This window comes from Prorops nasuta, unplaced genomic scaffold (genome assembly GCF_024137725.1).
Source record: "Prorops nasuta isolate Cenicafe-Biocafe unplaced genomic scaffold, Cenicafe_Pnas_1.2 PNAS00005, whole genome shotgun sequence".
NCBI lineage: Eukaryota > Metazoa > Arthropoda > Insecta > Hymenoptera > Bethylidae > Prorops > Prorops nasuta.
In genome coordinates, this window is record NW_027116802.1 from 7,302,117 (window position 1) to 7,321,168 (window position 19,052).

General features: G+C 34.4%; 6 protein-coding genes and 2 non-coding genes across 12 annotated transcripts; 2 read left to right on the forward strand and 6 right to left on the reverse strand.

Annotated features, from left to right (window-relative positions):
- Positions 1 to 96: 96 nt before the first annotated feature.
- Mccc1 (Methylcrotonoyl-CoA carboxylase 1) lies at positions 97 to 3,896 on the reverse strand. Of its 2 annotated transcripts, XM_066726884.1 has the most exons (10): positions 3,360 to 3,896; positions 3,087 to 3,280; positions 2,948 to 3,020; positions 2,500 to 2,884; positions 2,084 to 2,418; positions 1,711 to 2,007; positions 1,419 to 1,628; positions 847 to 1,341; positions 554 to 739; positions 97 to 488 (listed from the first exon to the last, which is right to left on the reverse strand). In XM_066726884.1, exons 2-10 carry the CDS (start codon positions 3,137 to 3,139, stop codon positions 378 to 380), a joined length of 2,145 nt encoding a protein of 714 aa, XP_066582981.1. In that variant the 5' UTR covers positions 3,140 to 3,280; positions 3,360 to 3,896; the 3' UTR covers positions 97 to 377. The 2 variants fall into 2 exon arrangements, with proteins under 2 accessions (XP_066582981.1, XP_066582982.1); XM_066726885.1 differs by lacking the exon at positions 3,360 to 3,896 and having other exon boundaries at positions 3,087 to 3,345.
- TRNAI-AAU (transfer RNA isoleucine (anticodon AAU)) lies at positions 3,756 to 3,829 on the reverse strand. Its single transcript has one exon. It is a non-coding gene; the product is annotated as a tRNA-Ile (tRNA).
- Positions 3,897 to 3,993: 97 nt separating the features above from the next.
- LOC136773411 (uncharacterized) lies at positions 3,994 to 5,177 on the reverse strand. Its single transcript, XM_066727079.1, has 3 exons — positions 5,038 to 5,177; positions 4,790 to 4,960; positions 3,994 to 4,714 (listed from the first exon to the last, which is right to left on the reverse strand). Exons 1-3 carry the CDS (start codon positions 5,044 to 5,046, stop codon positions 4,127 to 4,129), a joined length of 768 nt encoding a protein of 255 aa, XP_066583176.1. The 5' UTR covers positions 5,047 to 5,177; the 3' UTR covers positions 3,994 to 4,126.
- A 132-nt stretch (positions 5,178 to 5,309) lies between these two features.
- Positions 5,310 to 6,355, reverse strand: mRpS28 (mitochondrial ribosomal protein S28). Its single transcript, XM_066727080.1, has 3 exons — positions 5,869 to 6,355; positions 5,662 to 5,783; positions 5,310 to 5,584 (listed from the first exon to the last, which is right to left on the reverse strand). Exons 1-3 carry the CDS (start codon positions 6,241 to 6,243, stop codon positions 5,416 to 5,418), a joined length of 666 nt encoding a protein of 221 aa, XP_066583177.1. The 5' UTR covers positions 6,244 to 6,355; the 3' UTR covers positions 5,310 to 5,415.
- Positions 6,356 to 7,064: 709 nt separating this feature from the next.
- Positions 7,065 to 11,399, forward strand: LOC136773413 (uncharacterized). 2 transcript variants are annotated; one of them, XM_066727082.1, is made up of 5 exons: positions 7,065 to 7,448; positions 8,529 to 8,939; positions 9,485 to 10,031; positions 10,084 to 10,388; positions 10,461 to 11,399. In XM_066727082.1, the coding sequence occupies exons 1-5, from the start codon at positions 7,408 to 7,410 to the stop codon at positions 10,846 to 10,848; spliced, it is 1,692 nt and encodes a 563-aa protein (XP_066583179.1). In that variant the 5' UTR covers positions 7,065 to 7,407; the 3' UTR covers positions 10,849 to 11,399. The 2 variants fall into 2 exon arrangements, with proteins under 2 accessions (XP_066583179.1, XP_066583178.1); XM_066727081.1 differs by having other exon boundaries at positions 10,084 to 11,399.
- TRNAL-AAG (transfer RNA leucine (anticodon AAG)) lies at positions 8,126 to 8,207 on the reverse strand. The gene has a single exon. It is a non-coding gene; the product is annotated as a tRNA-Leu (tRNA).
- A 2,047-nt stretch (positions 11,400 to 13,446) lies between the features above and the next one.
- PDCD-5 (programmed cell death 5) lies at positions 13,447 to 16,572 on the forward strand. 2 transcript variants are annotated; one of them, XR_010822680.1, is made up of 6 exons: positions 13,447 to 13,612; positions 13,795 to 13,903; positions 13,979 to 14,142; positions 14,215 to 14,315; positions 16,009 to 16,084; positions 16,158 to 16,572. XR_010822680.1 is itself a non-coding variant. In XM_066727820.1 (4 exons), exons 1-4 carry the CDS (start codon positions 13,580 to 13,582, stop codon positions 14,260 to 14,262), a joined length of 354 nt encoding a protein of 117 aa, XP_066583917.1. In that variant the 5' UTR covers positions 13,447 to 13,579; the 3' UTR covers positions 14,263 to 14,429. The 2 variants fall into 2 exon arrangements, 1 of the variants encoding a protein (XP_066583917.1); XM_066727820.1 differs by lacking the exons at positions 16,009 to 16,084; positions 16,158 to 16,572 and having other exon boundaries at positions 14,215 to 14,429.
- On the reverse strand, positions 14,566 to 19,052 carry Tmx3 (Thioredoxin-related transmembrane protein 3). 2 transcript variants are annotated; one of them, XM_066727812.1, is made up of 9 exons: positions 17,189 to 19,052; positions 16,865 to 16,913; positions 16,655 to 16,694; positions 16,430 to 16,593; positions 16,167 to 16,350; positions 15,708 to 16,093; positions 15,418 to 15,610; positions 15,133 to 15,325; positions 14,566 to 15,068 (listed from the first exon to the last, which is right to left on the reverse strand). In XM_066727812.1, the coding sequence occupies exons 1-9, from the start codon at positions 17,226 to 17,228 to the stop codon at positions 15,034 to 15,036; spliced, it is 1,284 nt and encodes a 427-aa protein (XP_066583909.1). In that variant the 5' UTR covers positions 17,229 to 19,052; the 3' UTR covers positions 14,566 to 15,033. The 2 variants fall into 2 exon arrangements, with proteins under 2 accessions (XP_066583909.1, XP_066583908.1); XM_066727811.1 differs by having other exon boundaries at positions 16,865 to 16,922.

Here is a 19,052-nt window from a genome sequence, read left to right on the forward strand (position 1 = left end):
AGTAAGTTTTTCTTTAAATTGGGTTTAAAATTAAAGATGCGATTGTGACTTTCAAATTTAAATAAAATTTCATAATTTCTCCATGTAATAATTTTAACTCTTTATTTGCATATTTATATTTTTTTAACAAATATATTGTATAAATTTGCAGGATGTATGCCTCGTTTATTTTTACAGGAAGTAAAATATATATATATAATCAGAGGAAAAGAATCTCTATAATAAAATTCAAATCTCAAAAAATTTCCAACTTTAATTTTAATTTAGCAATTTAATTTTTATTTATACTAATTATATATTAATTTATTATAAAAATATATAATTAAAAAAAATATATATATATATTATATTTACAATCACAATTTGTGGATAAAATTTTATGCTTCATTTTCGATTAGCTTTACGAGAAGTTTATCTTTGGCGACATTATCACCTACCGAACAGAATACATTTTCTACAATACCATCCGCCGATGCTTTAATAATATGCTAAAAAAATTTTTTATTAAGTTAATTATAAATTAAAAAGAATGATCAGTTTAAAAAGTACTTACTTCCATTTTCATTGCTACAATAACTAATAAAGGATCACCCTTTCTGATAACATCCTCTTTCTTAACAAATATTTTATCCACAACTCCGGGCATCGGACTTATAGAACTATATGCATTTCTTTCAGCTTTAAACGTAAGCTCTTCCAGATATTTAGGCTTTCTCAAATCGAGTTTCCATTCCCTGTCCTGTAAAAATATTTTATATGTAATTTTACTATATATATATATATATATATATATATACATTCTTTTATATGCTACTAAAATTATATAACATATATTAGGCAACTAACATTGGTAAATAAATATAGTGTATCATCAATACGTGTAAATCTTAGCTTATTGATTACTCCATCGATTTCTGCTTTTAGACTTAATGCATTGCCAACTTTTTTCAGTGTACCAGTTACTTTTCTCCAGGGACCAATGTTATTAATTCTCATTAGAAACTCTTCCGGTTCAACGTACTTTACTTCCACCGAATATGCCTCATCATTGATACTGAAGTCAAATTTTCGTTCTAAGATATGGTTTACTCTAAAGCCTGCTTCTGTCGAGAAAGGACTGAACAGATTATTAGTCTCTAAGCCTGTGCTTAAAGCAGTCATTTCCTCGCACAGAATTAAAGCCAATGTACTTTGCGCGAGTAGTTCACTGGGAACTTGCAGTTTTGGAAATAATGCATCATTGTTCTCATTGATAAAACCTGTGTGAACAGCACCAGCTTTGAATTTAGGATGATCGCAAATATTTTTGATGAACTCTACATTAGTATCCAAACCGGCAATCTGAAAAATCAGTAAATATTTATTCAATATGAAAGAATTTACGTCCGTGTTGATATAACTGAAATCATTTAATTTACATTATATTCGCAGAGTTTTGATTTGAGTATATTGAGCGCTTCATTCCTATTGTTACCCCAAACAATTAATTTCGCAATCATGGGATCATAATGTACAGATACTTGGTCATTTTGTCGTATACCAGTTTCAACTCTAACATTTTCAGTGGTGGATGGAGTTTCTAAGTATAATAGTTTTCCAGCACCTGGTAGGAAATTATTCCTTGGATTCTATGAAGTACGAGAATAATGTAAGCTTCCTTGTAAAACTCACATTGAAATGGTCAAAACTAAGTTAAAAAATTAAAAATACTTCAGCGTAGATGCGTGCTTCAAAAGCATGCCCTTTCCTGTTTATCTGATTTTGAGTCAACGGTAAAATTTCACCCGCTGCAACTCTCAACTGCCATTCAACCAGATCAAGTCCAGTAATGGCTTCAGTTACTGGATGTTCCACTTGTAATCTTGTATTCATTTCCATAAAGTAAAAATTGTTCGTCTTTGGATCCATAATAAACTCTACGGTTCCGGCACCAACATATCCTACAGCTTTTGCTGCACGTACAGCAGCACTTCCCAACTCTGATCGAAGTTCTTCCGAGATTCCTGGCTACAGAGTTAAATAAAACATTCAAAATAGTGCCATTCTAAGCATAACATATATCTTATAGGGAATATTGAAATACCGCTGGTGCTTCTTCAATAACTTTTTGATGCCTCCTTTGAATCGAGCAATCTCTTTCAAACAAATACACAGCATTTTCGTGTCTATCAGCAAATACCTGAACCTCTATGTGCCTAGGCTCAATTACATATTTTTCAATGAGAACAGCTGAATCTCCGAATGCTTTTTGAGACTCGGTACGTGCCGATTCCAGTGCCTCTATAAACTCCATTTCATTTTGTGCAATTCTCATGCCTTTTCCACCTCCACCTCTGATAGCCTTTATCATAACTGGAAAACCAATTTTTCTAGCTTCTGATACCAATGTCTGGTTTGTCTGATCATTTCCATGATATCCTGTTCATTGATTTATTGCATATTTTGGCTTAAATGTGTCAATAAGAAATCATAAAAAATGATAATTATAAAAAGAAAAACCTTCTATAATTGGAACTCCAGCTTTGGCCATAATCGCTTTGGATGTATTTTTAATACCCATGTCTCTTATTGCGCTGGATGGTGGTCCAATAAAAATAATTTTTTTTTTTTCACACAGCTCAGCAAATTCAGTATTTTCAGATAGGAATCCATAACCAGGATGTATGGCCTGGCATTTTGATTGTTTAGCAGCTGATATTATTGCTTCTTGTTTCAAGTAACTTTGGGCAGATGGTGCAGGACCGATGTAATATGCTTCATCTGCCAGTTCTACGTGCATGGAATTTTTATCAACATCACTATAGATTGCTACAGTTTTTACACCTAATTTTTTGGCAGTTTTTGAAATCCTACATGCAATTTCTCCTCTATTGGCTATTAAAATCTTTAACAACAATATTACTTATAGATTATATAAATGCATAAAATGTCTTATGAAAACTAATACCTTATTTAATGCTTTTCTTTGTACTGCTACATTGTGAATACTTTTCTTCCATGAATATAAGGTTAATTGAATTCTAAAAACAAAGATTTTTCTGATGAATTATATCAGTTTTATTAGAAAAAAGGTAATGTATACTCACTTGTTAAAATTCAACACACTGTTTCTCATTAATTGATACATCATGCTGATCATTTAAATTCCAAAGTATATTGTTGAAAATATCAATTTTTACAATATTAGATTCAGTTTTAATGACGAAAATCGTATTCTAGAACGCTGATGTTTCAATATACATCTCCATACGTTTCATATATGATTTCATATTAATGATTACTAAAAGATAAACACATGTTGTAACGTACGCTAGTTACAGATGATTCGAAGAAACCATGTGTAAAGTTATATAAATTACCGGTTTACGTGATAATGATAAGGAGAATGCGTAGAAAACTTAAAAGCACTGCGACATTCAAAATTTTCATTTGTATTCTGGTACAAATGTAAATTAAAACATTCCATATTCTGTATAAGCGATTATCCTATGACGTATACTGGTCGTATAGCGTCAATTATTTCACATTTTGTCTGTTGAGTAAGTTGAATTTGCCTACAGCTAAGTGACTATAAGGTTAATGCTAGTCAACTATACGCGCATAAAGATTTATTTTTCTTAAAAAATTAAGAAATAATTATGCAAACCAGATAAATTTATTATTTGAGTATTATCTTGAGATGAGGATTTAGTAAATTTAGTTATTCAAAATCCTACACATAGAGCGCTTTTTTTGAGTTGATACGAGCAAAAACATGGCCCATGAGGGGATCGAACCCGCGACCTTCGCGTTATTAGCACGACGCTCTAACCAACTGAGCTAATGGGCCACTGACATTGGTGTTAGGTTAGCTCTCATGAAAGTATATCATGTAGAAATTTTTTAATGAATAATTTAAAAACTTATTCATTAAGTAGGAATAAAATATATCTTATTAATATAAAGATTATAGGTATAAACAATAATAATTCTTACTTTCTTTCATTGCAATAATATAAACTTTTATTTTTATTTATATATAATAAACATATTACATTTAATTTACATATTTTTCATTTCATTATTTTCTTAAATAAATAACAATTCTCTTTCAATAATGTACATACATACAATAAACTGCGTAGCATTAAAATAATACAGCAGGAGACAAAGTATTATAGTTTTTTAATCTTTTTCCAGTTGGTTCATAATCACATACTTCGATGTCAGACTCTGAAGAACTTCCAATTTCTACAGTTTCATTACTTTTGTTTTGTATATCTAATTCAAGTACTTCATCATCATCACCAGAACAAACATCTATATCAGACTCTATATTATTATCGTCAATTTTTTTACAAATATCTGTGCTTATGGAATCACTTGAGCAATCATTAGGGCTTTCAATCATAGAATCATTGAATTCACAAGCATTTTGATATTTTGTATCAGGTGACATGTAATTTGTTTCACATTGATTAATATTTAAATTTTCCAACTCCTGAGATTCACTATTCTCATCTACATTGATCAACTCTTCTGGTAAACTTTTTTGAACAGGTTGTTCAAAAATAGGTTTTTCTTGAATTTCCTTTTGCTGAATATTTTCTGAATTTGCCCTGGTAAATGTATGTTTCAAAGAAATGAATAGTAGTTCTCGAAAATTCAAACAAGACCGCAACTTTTCAGTGCAAGTTTCACAAATAAAAACTGATGTTTCATTAGTTTCTTGTATCTAAAATTGAAAAAAATATACTGTAGACAATGCATAAAAATGTTATTTGCAATTTTGTATCTACACAGTGCTTACAGAGCAGTCAGTAATTAATCGAATAGCTTCACAGATTTTCATTTCCTGATAATTTTTCTCATTTTCAGAACTTTTAAGCAATATTTTTGAATTTATTAGTATTATATCATCAAATATATTCTTCAGACCATTTGATATATTCGTTTGACAGATGAAACAAATTGTGGATGGCTGGAAATTTTAAAATAAAAAGTAATGCATAAATGTAAGCACACACAATAATAACATGACTATTATTTATAATTTACCATAGTCATCTCTGGATCTTGGATTATATTATATTTTATTCTTAAATAATAGAGCTGTTATTTTTATTATCAGAACAAACAATAGCTTCTTGTTTTCAGGTGCTTTCTAATTAGTTTAAAAACTGACAATCAGATACAAATGCACAGTTTGTGTGACATGCAATATTCCATTTGTGTCCGGTACTCCGGTAAGAGGCTGCCGGGGGAGGGGGAAGAGGCAATGGTTCCACTCGTAGGTAAAACAGCTCAGTTCTATATTCCCTTCGTTGTCAATTTATCGAACGAACAACGTAACGGTCGTAATTATTAAAAGCTCAGAATTTATAGTGTTATAAAATAAAAATAAACACATCAGTCAATGAACAAACCAATTTATTTTTAATGTGTTGGACTTTGATATTTAACATTTTCCATTGGAGATTTAACTATTCCTAAAAGGATACAATCAGCTTCTGATAATGTGATATCTGTTGAAGCTCCTAAGAAGCGGGTTGATAATTCTAAATCTTTTATTTCTAATTGCACAGTTGCTCCTCTTACATAAAGGCTAAAAAACATACATGTATGTACAATATAATAAGTTATTAGCATTAAATATAAGAAAGATAATATAATATTACATACTGTTCATTTTTTATAGGTTTATTACAAACGCAATGAAACTTCCATCCAAAATCTATGTACAAGTCATTGTCGACTACTTGAAAGATTTTTCCTAGCACACGCTTTCCCTTATAATCTCCAAGCTAAAAAAAGTAGAAAAGAACCTTTTTGAAGAATGATTTTTGATTAAGCTATGACTATTTGTTTACACTCAAAATGAAACTTTACATCTATAAATTTTGAATGACGTAACATTGACGCAAATGTTTCTTGCTTTTGTTCTTCTTTGTCCAATTGTTCATATTTAGCAGCAAATTGTGCTATACCACTTAATTTGATCGCCTGTGACTTTGGCTTTGAAGAAAGCTTCAAAGCCTCTTCAGTATTTTCTATCTTGTCGTTTATTTGATCAGAGGAGAAATTTCTTGAACAGATAATATTTGTATCAGGAAAAGCGTTAAAATACCGTAATTGATGTAAAAATTTCCTAGATTGTCGTATTTTATCCATTATGAAAAACAAACTTATTTTTCGGTAAAAATTTGAGGTTAACTCGGCAGAGGAAAATACATAATAACCAACAATACCGGCGGGGCTGACCATACGGGATTACGGGAACAGGGCCAGTCTCGCCAGTCGCCGGGTCGGGGAGCGGGATTCGAACAACGAATTGCTTGTCGACGAATGCTACGACGCTGCGGCGCTGACTGTGCCCTTAATAACACAACGGCGCGTGCACTCAGCCGGTACATACCCCCGGTCAGTACTCGCCCGGCAACTCCGGCAAGGCAGTACTATAGAAGGAGGGGGGGATGTGCAATTTTATACACATCCAGAAAACTTATCGCTGGTAAATAAAAACGCAATATTTGCAGAAATATTGCAGTAAGTAGACCTATAGTTGGTATGTCTGATAAGTGTATACGTGAGAAACGGATCGAAATGCAATCGATGTATAAAGGGGCATTATCACTTTAGTATCATATGCTGCATATATATTTGATGTACTTTTATTGGCGCGTAAAACTTCGAAAATTTTCTTGTAAAGAATATATATGATTATTTCATGATTTAAATCAATATACCATTATCAGCAAAGTGGTTAACTGTACTTACACTAAAATATTTGATAATGGTATTTAGTTACTATCGTATACGATTCTCTATTACTGGAATAGCGAAAGCGAAATTACGTTCTGTATATTATTTGATGTAAGATTTTTAAATAGCAAAACAATAGGAAAGTATCCTTAGCATGAAATAAACATATGCAACACGCTTTAAGTACGAATAAATAGAAAAGTTATATAAGTGGAGGCGTGCGCAGGTGTATCGTAGCTAATATAAGGATACAGCATTGTATACTTCTTATTAACATCTTGCGGGAAATGAGAAAAGCGGCCATAAGCCAAGGGCCAGGCTAGGTGGTCGCAGTAGCTGTAGCGCCTGTAGACCTTGTAGTCCATAGCTAGTGAGTAGTCAGTCCGAGGACTTCAGGGGGGTTGGTTCCGGTTGCTTCGTTTGGCGTATGGCAAGCAGTGGCAACTATCGCGTCAAACGAGTGACGAAAAGGATTATTGAAGAGAATGGATAAACGGATAGTACAACATCCAATTTCGATTTCGATCTTGATTTTGATTTTGATCTTAATTTTATTAATAAGTCAGTTACCCATTCCTGACTGTATAAAAATTATAAATAGCACGATTATTGAAAAATTGCGATTGTCGTGGGTGGTGTCAACACTCTTATCAGCAGGACGATGCGATGGTCGAGGGTAGTACCAGTACGAATCGCTCCGGAAAAAGGTTTCGTTTCCTTTGTTTTTTTCATACAATAAGAAAAATATATTATTGTAATCAAAAGATTAATTGTATATTCTACTTTCTTAATGCATTAAGAAAGCTTTTAAACGATCCGGCATGATTTGTCTATTTTACGCTCTCGCCCTTCCTTTGGTTAAATAGGTCGGCATATAGTGAGTTGGGAGGGGTTTGAGGTTGGCTATTTCCGCGTGTAAAGATTGCATGGTAGGCGTGTATTGTATAATTATGCAAGAGCTAAAGGAAAAGAGCTGACCGATTAGTTGCTGGTATAGCTCCATGTTGCTGCGTGTTGCGTACGACATTTATTCGCCGTTGCATGCAAATCTCTTTCTATAAGATTGGTAAGGGGTGGAAGTAGGAACAGGAAGGGAGAAGTAAATCCGGGTCATCGGGTCTTGTAACTCGAGTCAGCAGTAGTCAGCCCTCGGCAAAGTCGGCAATTCGGCAGAGAACGAGAGCACGTGACGTGGGCCACCCTATTACAACCTACTAATACCTTATTCGACCTAACCTGCTACTCTACGATTAGAATCACGAATCGCTGCTTCTCGTGACCGTAACCTCTTATGTTTGATTTGCCAGACCTACAAATGGCATATCTCTCATTTATCCTGCACGATACGACAAGAGGAGAGACGAAGAAATAGAGAAAAAAATATTGGCAGCGGTGGGATTCGAACCCACGCCTCCGAAGAGACTGGTGCCTTAAACCAGCGCCTTAGACCGCTCGGCCACGCTACCCAACATGTCCATCTGTCTCATCTCACATAGCCACACTTAATTCTTAAATTTTTTTCTACTAAATTTATTCGGAAGGCTTTCGTGCAGTCAACTCGTTAAAAGTACAGTAGGAGCAGGTCGAATATTGGTTTGTTGTTCACTGGCTCTTTGTATACCATACCTGTAACGGCATGCGTGTATAGCTATATGTGACTGTGTGCTGCTCGACTGAAGCAGTGAAGCGCTGGTCGCCTGCCGCCGGCTCACGCGGCTGGCAGTATCAGCCGCTACTTCCATCGCATGTCTGATGTGAAACTGAAGCTTTTATCCGTGAATCGACAGGCCAACATTCGGCAAGTCAACCTCGAACCCTGAGTTAAGGCAGCAACGACGCACGGACCGGAAAGCGAAAGGAAGGAACCCCGAAGAGAGATGGCCATTCCTCGACGGCTTGACAGTCGACGAGCTTGGCAGGTATCGGAGGAGACGTATCCAAAGCCGTCCAAAGGATACTTTACCCCAAGAAGATACGTGTAAATGGCCGTGGCCAGGCAGGAGTAAACATCAAGAGGACTATGTTGCCTATAGCGAGATGGAATTTTCCAATAGGATCCGAAAAGGGCCAAGCTGTACGTTTGAGTTGGTGGGTGGCGCTAACGACGCAAACAGTGGCGTCGCGATGCAAACGGAGACTGAAAGCTCCAGATTTATCGCACATGCGAATCCCATTGGCCGGCCACCTCTTGTTAGACGGTAACACATATATATATATATATATATATATATATAGAGAGAGAGAGAGAGAGAGAGAGTCTGTTAGGTATAAATACAAGATGCGTATCCCCGTAATACTATTAGAGTTATCCAAAGTATCTACAGGACTTTGTTGAACGTAAATAGTAAAACCTTTTGAAAAGGCGCTATGCAAAATCTTAATATCTCATAGTTACGGAAATACACGTCTTCTTGTATCTATGATTTGGGGTGTATTAACTGTCATATATTGGCAACACCGCCACTTAAAACGTCCATAAATATAGTTGCAGGAAGAAGTGTATATAAATATCTCTGAAACTATAAAAAATATTAGTTTTTTGCATAGGAATTTTAGAAAACCTATTACTATTTAAATTTTGAAAAGTTTTCGGCAAAATCTGGATACCTTTAACATAAGTTACGAAGATGAAAAGACTATTTCTTACGTAAATATTTTAGAGTATTATAAGTAACAGACTTTGTATCATAGTATTATTTTTTTTTTCTTAAGTATAAAACATTTTTGAATTTTTCCTCTACAGCGGCACTAGTCTTAAACGAGAAGGACAATTTTACACAGACACGGAACACATTTGTGCCTATGTGCCGTATGAAGGTAAACATAAGGCGGAATTGGCGCGAAGGCCAACGTCACTTAGGTTAGAGGGAGAACTAGACACGATGACAGAAAAGCGTGAAAAGTTTATCAAGTGGTTGAACGTCAGTCGAGCCGAACTTGTGAGGTTCCCGATGAATCTGAAGCTCGAGGGTGATTTTGAGATCTCGACTGAGAATCATGACAACTACGTACCGTTCGTGGGTGTCCGTAGACCCGAATTGATGAGACGAAATACCAGCTTGAAACTGGAGGGCGTTTCACCGTTTTTGGCCGAATACGATGATTCTTTTAATCGTGTAGAACAAGGAGATATTCCGGTTGAACAATTTTCAGAACCGACGACTGACGATCCTGAGGAAGAGAAGAAGAAGAAAAAGAAGCAAGAGGAAGAAATGAAATGGTTGCTTACAAAGCTCGAAGATCTCAAGGGTCCAGCTATGGAGATTCCAGAATACAGGGATGCTTACAAGGTGAGCTTTGTAAATAGGAAAATCAAATTATTCAACATAATGAAAATAACAGAATTTTCCGAGAGAACGGCCAAAGCTATCTAGACCCGAGGATGAGATTGGCCGAGCGGATGGCTCGGTAATACGCTCGCCGACGCATTCAGTATTTTCCACGAAGATCGATCAGGATCCAGAATACAGATCGAAGTACTTGGATTACCCGTGTGAACGGGCTTCCTTTTGCGCCTCGGCTACTCCCACTGCTCCTAGGCTAAACGAGAATTATTGGTCGAGCAAGAAGAGTGGGGAGAATGCTGTACAGGAGCAGGATGCTTTTCAGGTAGTCGCTGGTCGAGTCCAGACCAACGTTCTCCCGAGGTTCGTGTCTCGTGCATACTCTCAATTTTACTGCTACTTTCAAACCCTCCTCTTTCTCTTTTCCTTTTACAGAGCCATTACGCAGTCTTCGAGAAATCGATCATCTAGCCCGACGACTTATCGTCTGCACGTCTATAACGTTGACGACAAACCTCAAGGTTTCGGCGTCGGGCGTCCTCTACAGTCTTCCGCTTTAATAGAGCATCAGGATCGACCTTATTCCCCCAGTTTTGGAAAGCTCGAGCAGCAGCCAACCAATCAACGCTCGTCCTTCCTCATACTAAGTGAAAGCAACGATTACCCACGAGCCAAAACTATCAAGCGTCAATCGCATCATCGTCGTATCCTCTCGGACAATAACAGCAATTTTTACGATCTCTCAATCTCCCCAGCTGCTAACAGCAAGTCGCAGCAAACCAATTGGATGCCGCCTTGGTACGATGCTACTGGCACCATCTAATTAGCTTTATCGCCTTCATCCTACTTCTCTCATCTAACGCTTTTAACTGCTTTTAACTTTCAAGCGATACTGCCACAGTGTGCAGGTGCTTGCTTATGTGATATAGAATATAGATTCTATATTAACGCGCAACAAATCTATATTTATATGTATATGTGGCTGCGCCCTTAGGCATAGCTGTTTCATAATAAAAGAGGCTGCTTTACATATGGTATCCGTATATACAGAAAACTTGCAAAACGAGCTTAAAACCGACGGAAATTCGATTCCTCTATTACAGTGAAACTTCTCTATTGTAATTTCTTTGCAGTAAGATATATAGGTATATGTAAATAGTTCTATCGATTTGATTCTTTGATGAAATCCAATGCAAATTCATGAGACTGATAACGAGTATATCTCCACAAACAATGCATTTTGGAATTACTCCAGTTTAGTTTATCTTGCAATTAATATATTATATACTGTTGTTATCATGAAGGTTTGTGTTATATTTTCCACATAGTCCCACTTGCATAAAATGCTTCCATAGAGTGTATTAATTATTTATAGCTACGACAATAAAAATATGTTATATATGTGTGTATTTATTTATTTTTTGGTGTAATTTATTAAAATATAATTTTCTATTTCACTCACCTTTATTCATAGTGATATAAGAAATGATTCTTCATGTTGCAGTTAAACAACCGGATAGACCTCCTGTACGTTATATATGTTTCATCCGCTAAAATCGCACTGTTGATCGCTCTAAATATATATATATATATATAGGATGAGTTTTTTTAACTTGGTACGCGTTCAAATATCTTGAAAAGCAAGTACTTTAGAAAAAAATCTTTTAAATAAAAATTGACACTAAGGGGTGTATAAGATAATATTATTGGTTTGACCTTGAAAATCATTCACAGGTCATATTAAGCATTATAAATGGGACCCCTGTCTTTGTAGCTTGTTTCAAGAACTTTCCAAAACCTGCTTTTCATTTTTTCATTTCATCCAATCGTTTACAAGATATTTCGATTTTAAATTACATATATATACAGGGTTGTACAGATAAAACGAACCAGACCATGGACATAAAATGCTGTTTAATTTCGTAACTAGAAGGGATAACTATTTTTACTCTAAGGCCTTTTTGAAGCGTCTTTTGATTTGCGTTCAAAAGGTCTTATAGCAAAAATTGCTATCTCTTCTAGTTCCGAAATTAAACAGCATTTAATGTCCTTTGTTTTATTCGCCTTATCTGGACAATCTTGTATAATTGTGTAGGCTTGGCTGAAATAATATCAGTGACCACTACACGCGTGCATATATATCTATATCTATACAGTGCACCCATGCAACTACTTATATTTTTAAATCGAAGTATTTCGTAAGTGGCTGAGGAGTTAAGTAAAAAAGTGAAAATAAGGTTTTGCAAAGGTGTTAAGGCAAGCTGCAAGAGTATATGCAATAAAAACTGTATAGAATTTATTAAAAAAAAAAGTCGCATCTATGTGCTTCAGCTTCACTCATAAAGTCAAACCAATATAACCAGATGAAAGGTTTTTAACAATACTAAAAATATGTACGAAATAGTTTTTATCCCAATACGATAAGAGTTAGTGTCTTTGCACAAAAGTCGGGATTAAGTAGGTGTACCAATTTCAATTTTTTGTTCACCAAATTCCGAATATATTTTTTGATAGTTTAAAGCATGAAATTTTATATGTATGAACTAATATGAATTTAATTAAAAATAAAAAAATGGTACGTAGAGGAGAAAAACATTGTGAGAGCTATTATTACTTTTACAAATTGATGTTGTGGTATACCTATGCTGAATCCCGACTTTTTTGGACAAAGACACCGACCATAGGTAAGACATATCCCGTGTAAAAGGAATTTTTGAACGCCCTGTAATTGTATGAAAAAGGAGACGGGAAGAGCTATTCCTTCTTATATTTTTAATCATAAGTCAGGAAAATTGAAAAACTGAAGCATTTTATACTTAAATTTTTCACGTATACGTGAATTTGAAATTATATTACAATATCAAGTAAAATGTGTATGTCAGGCAGTGATTATAAATATAGCAATAAATTGCATCCACCAATAATTATAAGAAAGAAACACTTCTAATACATTCTTCTAAAATTGATTGCTCTAGCTCTCATTAATTTTCGGGAATCGTTTCCCTTTTTTAACATTAACGGTTGCGCGTTATATCAGATGTATTCACTACCTTGTGGAACATCGTACCATTCGCTCTATTTTCAAACAGTGTTAAGTTTTTAAGTGCATACATGTGATTAACTAAATATTTTATATATAACTGCATTATACCACAAATGAAATATTACGCGTAAATATAATTTTATTTTCTCTTGCCCTAAAAAGAAAATTATAATCTCAAAGTTACATCCCAACATCCCCAACCTACAAGCTTTTATTAGATTTTCGCGGGTTTTACCGTCCACCTGCACAATATGTCAGTCATATCGAAGGTATCGAATCGATATTTTAAATTCGACTTAGTTTCGATTACTGCGATACGTCGTTCAGAGTTCGATCGGACCGTTCGGACTTCGGACTGGTTCGGACTAATCAGCAGCTTTCGCGCCGCATGCCTAATTGGTTGATCTTGAACGGGCTAAAACTCCTGAGTAAATTTACATTTCTTCCGTCACACATAACACATATCTCTCTTTTAATATTTTCTCCTTTATTGGTGTAAGTCCAATTCAAAATGGCGGAGTTGGCATCGCAGTCAAAATATAAGGTAAATCTTTTATCAATGTTTGTTTATATGCATCCACTTTTTTCTCCATTCTACGAAAATATATTAACAATTATTCGATTCTGTTTACCATGAGTTAGTCTATTATTGGTTATAGACATACCGGTGATTTAGTATTTAGGCTACTTTTTACACATTCTGATAAATAATATTTTTAATGAAAGGGTGATAATGTTGACAACAAACAAGCTGTGGAAGAGAAGAGGCAGCAAATGGAAGAAATGAGACATTCCATTCTGTCACAAGTATTGGATCAACCTGCTAGAGCTAGACGTAATTAAATCTGATACTAAATGTTTTTCACTTACACTTTTCGTAACCAATCATTCACTACTTTTATTTACTTAGTCAATACCCTTAGTCTTGGTAAACCGGAAAAAGGTAAAATGGTAGAAGCAATGCTTCTGAACATGGCTCAACGAGGACAGTTGCCTGGTAGACTTGGTGAAAAGGAGCTCATCAGTTTACTAGAGAGTATTAATCAACAAACTCAAAAAAAAACCACTGTTAAAGTAAGCTAAATCAGTTATTCAAGATGTAACTAATGCTATACCTTGGTATTGTTAAAAAACTTTAAATTTCAGTTTGACAGACGAAGAGCAGCTTTGGATTCTGATGATGAAGATTTTTAGCCTTTGCGTGTGATTCTTAAATGATTTGCTCCTTGTTTCATATTCTTAATCAGGTACAATTAACTCATTATGCATACATCTGTCAATAGAGTGACTGATTATGTAATCATATATTATTTTAATTTTATCACTGGTTAAAATAAAGTTTAACTCATTGACTATAGATATTTTATAGATACTTTATTCGATGTAGATAAGTACACATTTGATACATAAGTAGAAAAAAATTTTGTACTCCGATTCTACTACAAAAATTCACTCTCACATTAAATTAAATATAAATATTAATACTTGTAAAAGCAATTATGCAATTATACACTTTAGATTTTAAATACATGTTTCGTAAAATGATTCATTTTATATTACATGCTAAAGTTTATGTTAATTTGGACATCAGCTGTTTAATGCTACAATAGCGGATAAATTTCATCTTTCAATTCTGCATTAAATTTCTATAGATCTCTTATGACTTTTGTATTGTCTTGTGTACCTTCCATTCAGCTTAGATGGAATTTATCACCATTTATATCTAATTAACCTATATACGTCGTTTTGCATTTGTCATTATACTCCCAATTCTTATCTAATCATTTAAATTTGATTGAATTACACATTTACTCAAAGCTTGATATTAGCAAATGACTAGCGTCAGCCGGTTTTCATATTAATTTATTCATTTTACCATAAACTCGCATTACTGTATTTTCTTTATTTACAGAATGTAATAAGTCTTTTATGAGGTCAATATTGAGATATATATGCCTTTCGTTTCTAATCTTTTTTCATATGTGTTCCGCCTTGTTGCTCTGCAATAATAGACATTATAAAACAGTTTTGGGAAATAGCAAAAAAAAATTATATCATTTTTACCTTCTTCATCATCATCTGCATCTAGAATGTCAGGACAGCAAATACCGTAACATATCAGTGACAAAAATCCTGCTGGTAAGCCAAATAGAACCATGGTCAGAATAGGATTGCCCAGCCACATTGCTGCAAGAGTTGTTTTTAATTCAAACCATGATCTACCTATCCGCACTAGCCAGCTATTTCCACCGTATCGCTGAAATTATTTAAAAAACTTCCCGTTAGTACTCTTGTTGCTATGCGCCCACAAATTCCTACAAGATTTATTATAGTGAAATTTAACATTACCGGAGCACTTTCATTACGAATTTGCTCTAGGAACAATTCTATCACGTGAGGATTTAATTTCTCTGGCTCGTCCTCTGGAATATGGTGATGACTGGTGGTAGTATTGATAACAATTAAACTCGGTAATGGCAATACCATCATAGCTATGCTATTGACTAGTTCAGGATTGGCTATCCAACCAAACTGAAAATGACTTAAAATAAAGAAAAAGATTGAAAACTTATATCTGTTATATTACAAGCTGTCTGATTATAATAATTTTTTGTTTGTTATAAAAAATAATGAATTACTCGTGATATTTTTCGCGTTTTGCCTTGATCACAGACTCAACCATATCCTTAAATTGCAGCATATCAGGGGATACCTCTTCTAATTGGTTCTCCTCTACTACTGCTAAAACTAGGTTTTTATTAGTTAAAAAGAGCTGGTTTATGTTTCCCCTTGTTACTTTTGGAAATGTGGGAAAACGTTCGGCATTGACCCATTTGTACAAAGTTTCATTTAATTTCTCAGAATCTAAATTCTGTTGATCCGTGAAGTTGTAGTGTAAATTTTCTTTGTACACAAATAATGCAGGCGTTTTCTCTACAGGTGCGTGCTTATTAACAACATTTGGATGGGACTGATAGAAAAAAGCATGTGGCTGAAACACATCTGCAGTCTTGTGGTAAATGTCCTAAAAGAAATGAAATTCAATTTGACCATTTCTGCTGATTAAAATAATCTCTTTTTTCTTTCAGAATAATTACCCATAGAGGTCCAGATCTTTCACCAACGTATAAAAAGTAAAGATCTCTGTCTCTCTTTATTGTTTCAAAGCTTTGGGTTTTTGTAATCTCTTGCACTGGAGGGCCGCTCAAACGAAGAGCAAATTTTACTATTTCCTCCCGAGTTCTGTCACCATGGTAGGCAAATTCTTGATCTCCTTTTAAACTGGAAACAATCAAACAGGCATGAAATAATGCTTTTTAGCGAAATTTTTAATTTATATAGAAAAAATAAAATATTTTACAATAATATAGTTGGGAATCCTCTAACTTTAAATGTATGAGCAACATTAGTAAATCGTGTACAATCCACACGTCCAACTCGTATTGATGTGGCATGCAAGTGCTGTGCAACATGTGCCCAAACTGGCTCTAGCCTTTTGCAATGTGCACACCAAGGTGCATACATCTGAAAGATAATTTCATGAAAATTGTGTTTTTTATTTAAGAAAAAGATTTGTTTTGCTTACCATTACAAGCCACTGGCCTTCTTTATGTATATCTAAAAATCTAAAAATACAAATGACAAAGGATTATTCTTTTTTAATGGTTCTTAAATCTATGTATTTTTATTAATGCTAATTACTTAAACTCTATAATGTGTTTAACTTAATATATAGAAGTTCAATAATTGCCTGTGGTAAACAATCTAAAAAGTGAAACTAATTAGTAACAATTACCTGTCACTGAGTTCAAGAACTCTAGTTGCTGCCATTTCCACAAATGTCACTGAAAAAACTAAATTGTAATTCAATAACAAAGTATTATTTTAAATGATACTTATAAAGAAAAATAATACTGTAAATTTTGTGGTAAACGAAGAATATGCTTATTACGAGATAAAAGGCTAATTTTAATTTTTTCAAGCCGATGGATATATTATCGATCAGACAATTTTTAGGTTATACAAATAATAATCCCAACAATGTTTATTTATCAGAGAAAATAGTTGTTTCGATTAAATTAATATCTGACTAGTATCAATAATTAGTATAATTACTCACCATAGATAGCAAAAAATGCAATTTTCACTAATGAAACCATTTTGCCACATAAAATAATACAATTAATGGATATCTAATTCAATTAACGACGAAAGCCTCGGACTTTGCTATCAGATTTTATTTTCACATAATTTTAAAGAGAATATTCTTAGGATTTGTCAAACAGAAGATTTGTTTACTTGGCGCATTTTGCTTTGCGGCACGAATCTCTTTATCACGCACCACGACTCTAAGGCAAGTCTAGACTCCACTACCTGACTACCTCAATCTCAGTCCTCACTCCTCAGCAGTCCTCAGTGTCCTCCACTCTGCTCCACTCCAATCCACCCACACTCCACAGTCCACACTCCACACTGTGGAGTCCACAGTAGTCCACAGTCCACCCACGGCCCACCCACACTCCACAGTTTACCCCAGCCCCAGTCCCAGCCCAGCCGCCCCAGGGTCCCCCCAGCCCCCAGCTTCAGTTACCCAGGCTTGCATTCAGAAACACCACCACCCCTAGCTATCGGAGGATCTCGATGTGACTTGATCCTATGGACGGTTATTTCTACGAGTCAACCAGTCATAACGAGAACGAGCTCCCCCCCCAAATGCACTCAGATGTTATTTTCGAGCGTACACAATGGAAATTGAAAAATCGTGTGTGGTTTCAACTATAGTGTAGTTGTATATCATTTTCCATTTAAAAGTACAGAGTAAACGATTCAATTTCCCACTGTGTATGTACCACAGTTATGTACACTGACCGGCATGTATGGTATCCCTTGTTGCATTTAGGAGCTACATTATAGGGCCACTCATCATCAGTAACTCAAGACGAGAAAGTGCAAGTTAGCATATATTTTATATAAAAACACTTTCGATAATAACATTCATAGTTTTTTTAACCAAAAATGTATGCTAACTCGCGCTTTTTCATCTTGAGTAATGATGAGTGATGATGAGCGGCCCCCTATAACGCAGTTCCTAAATGCATCAAGGAACGTTATACATGCCGGTTGTCGATCAGTGTATGTATGTGCAGAGTGAAATTAATCAGATGATAAAGGAACGAGTTTCCTATTTTTTGCACTGCCACAACTAGTGGTTTTAAGATAACTGTACATAATGTTATTATCGCTCAATCGGTTGATGTATTTACTTTAATTCCATACGTCCTACGCCCTACGGCCTACGCACTAGTGGTCATCAAACTAATATTGTTTTAGTAAACTTTAATTTAAAAGATAAATAAATGATTTAACATCTTTAATTACAGTTTTTTAAAAACAAAAAGGGGGGTTGTTGACGCGATTCAGCACGAGTTTCGAATCCAAATTAATAATGGTGTGATTTTCATATTGTTTAATACTTTTTAAAGGGTATAAAATTTCTAAAAGTTCATCATTTAAAAGAAAGATATATAATATATAAGACTACTTGAAGAATTTAAACAACTTTCATTATTAACACTTCATATTGAAAAATTAGTTCTGAGTTTTGGGAACCGCGTCATCCGTAAAGAGTGTTTCGGTATTATAAATGCACCATTTTAGGTAAAGTAAGTTATGAGTTAAAAAACTATTAAAGAGGTGATCTATAAAATTTGTAGATGCTATATTCTTCATACTATGACCACTAAAGTCTCTAAGGCTGCTTTCCTGTTAGCTTGAAATTCGACACAGTCAGACATAATCGGACACAAATGGTACATTGCATGTCACCCAAAATGTACATTTGTATCCGATTGTGTCTGACTGTGTCGATTTTCAGTCTAACTGGAAAGCACCCTAAATGAATATCACATTTACAATTATAAAGAACAGCAATATTTAGAAGGAAAGTATGTATATGTACATGCGTGTGCGATTTTGAGAAAATT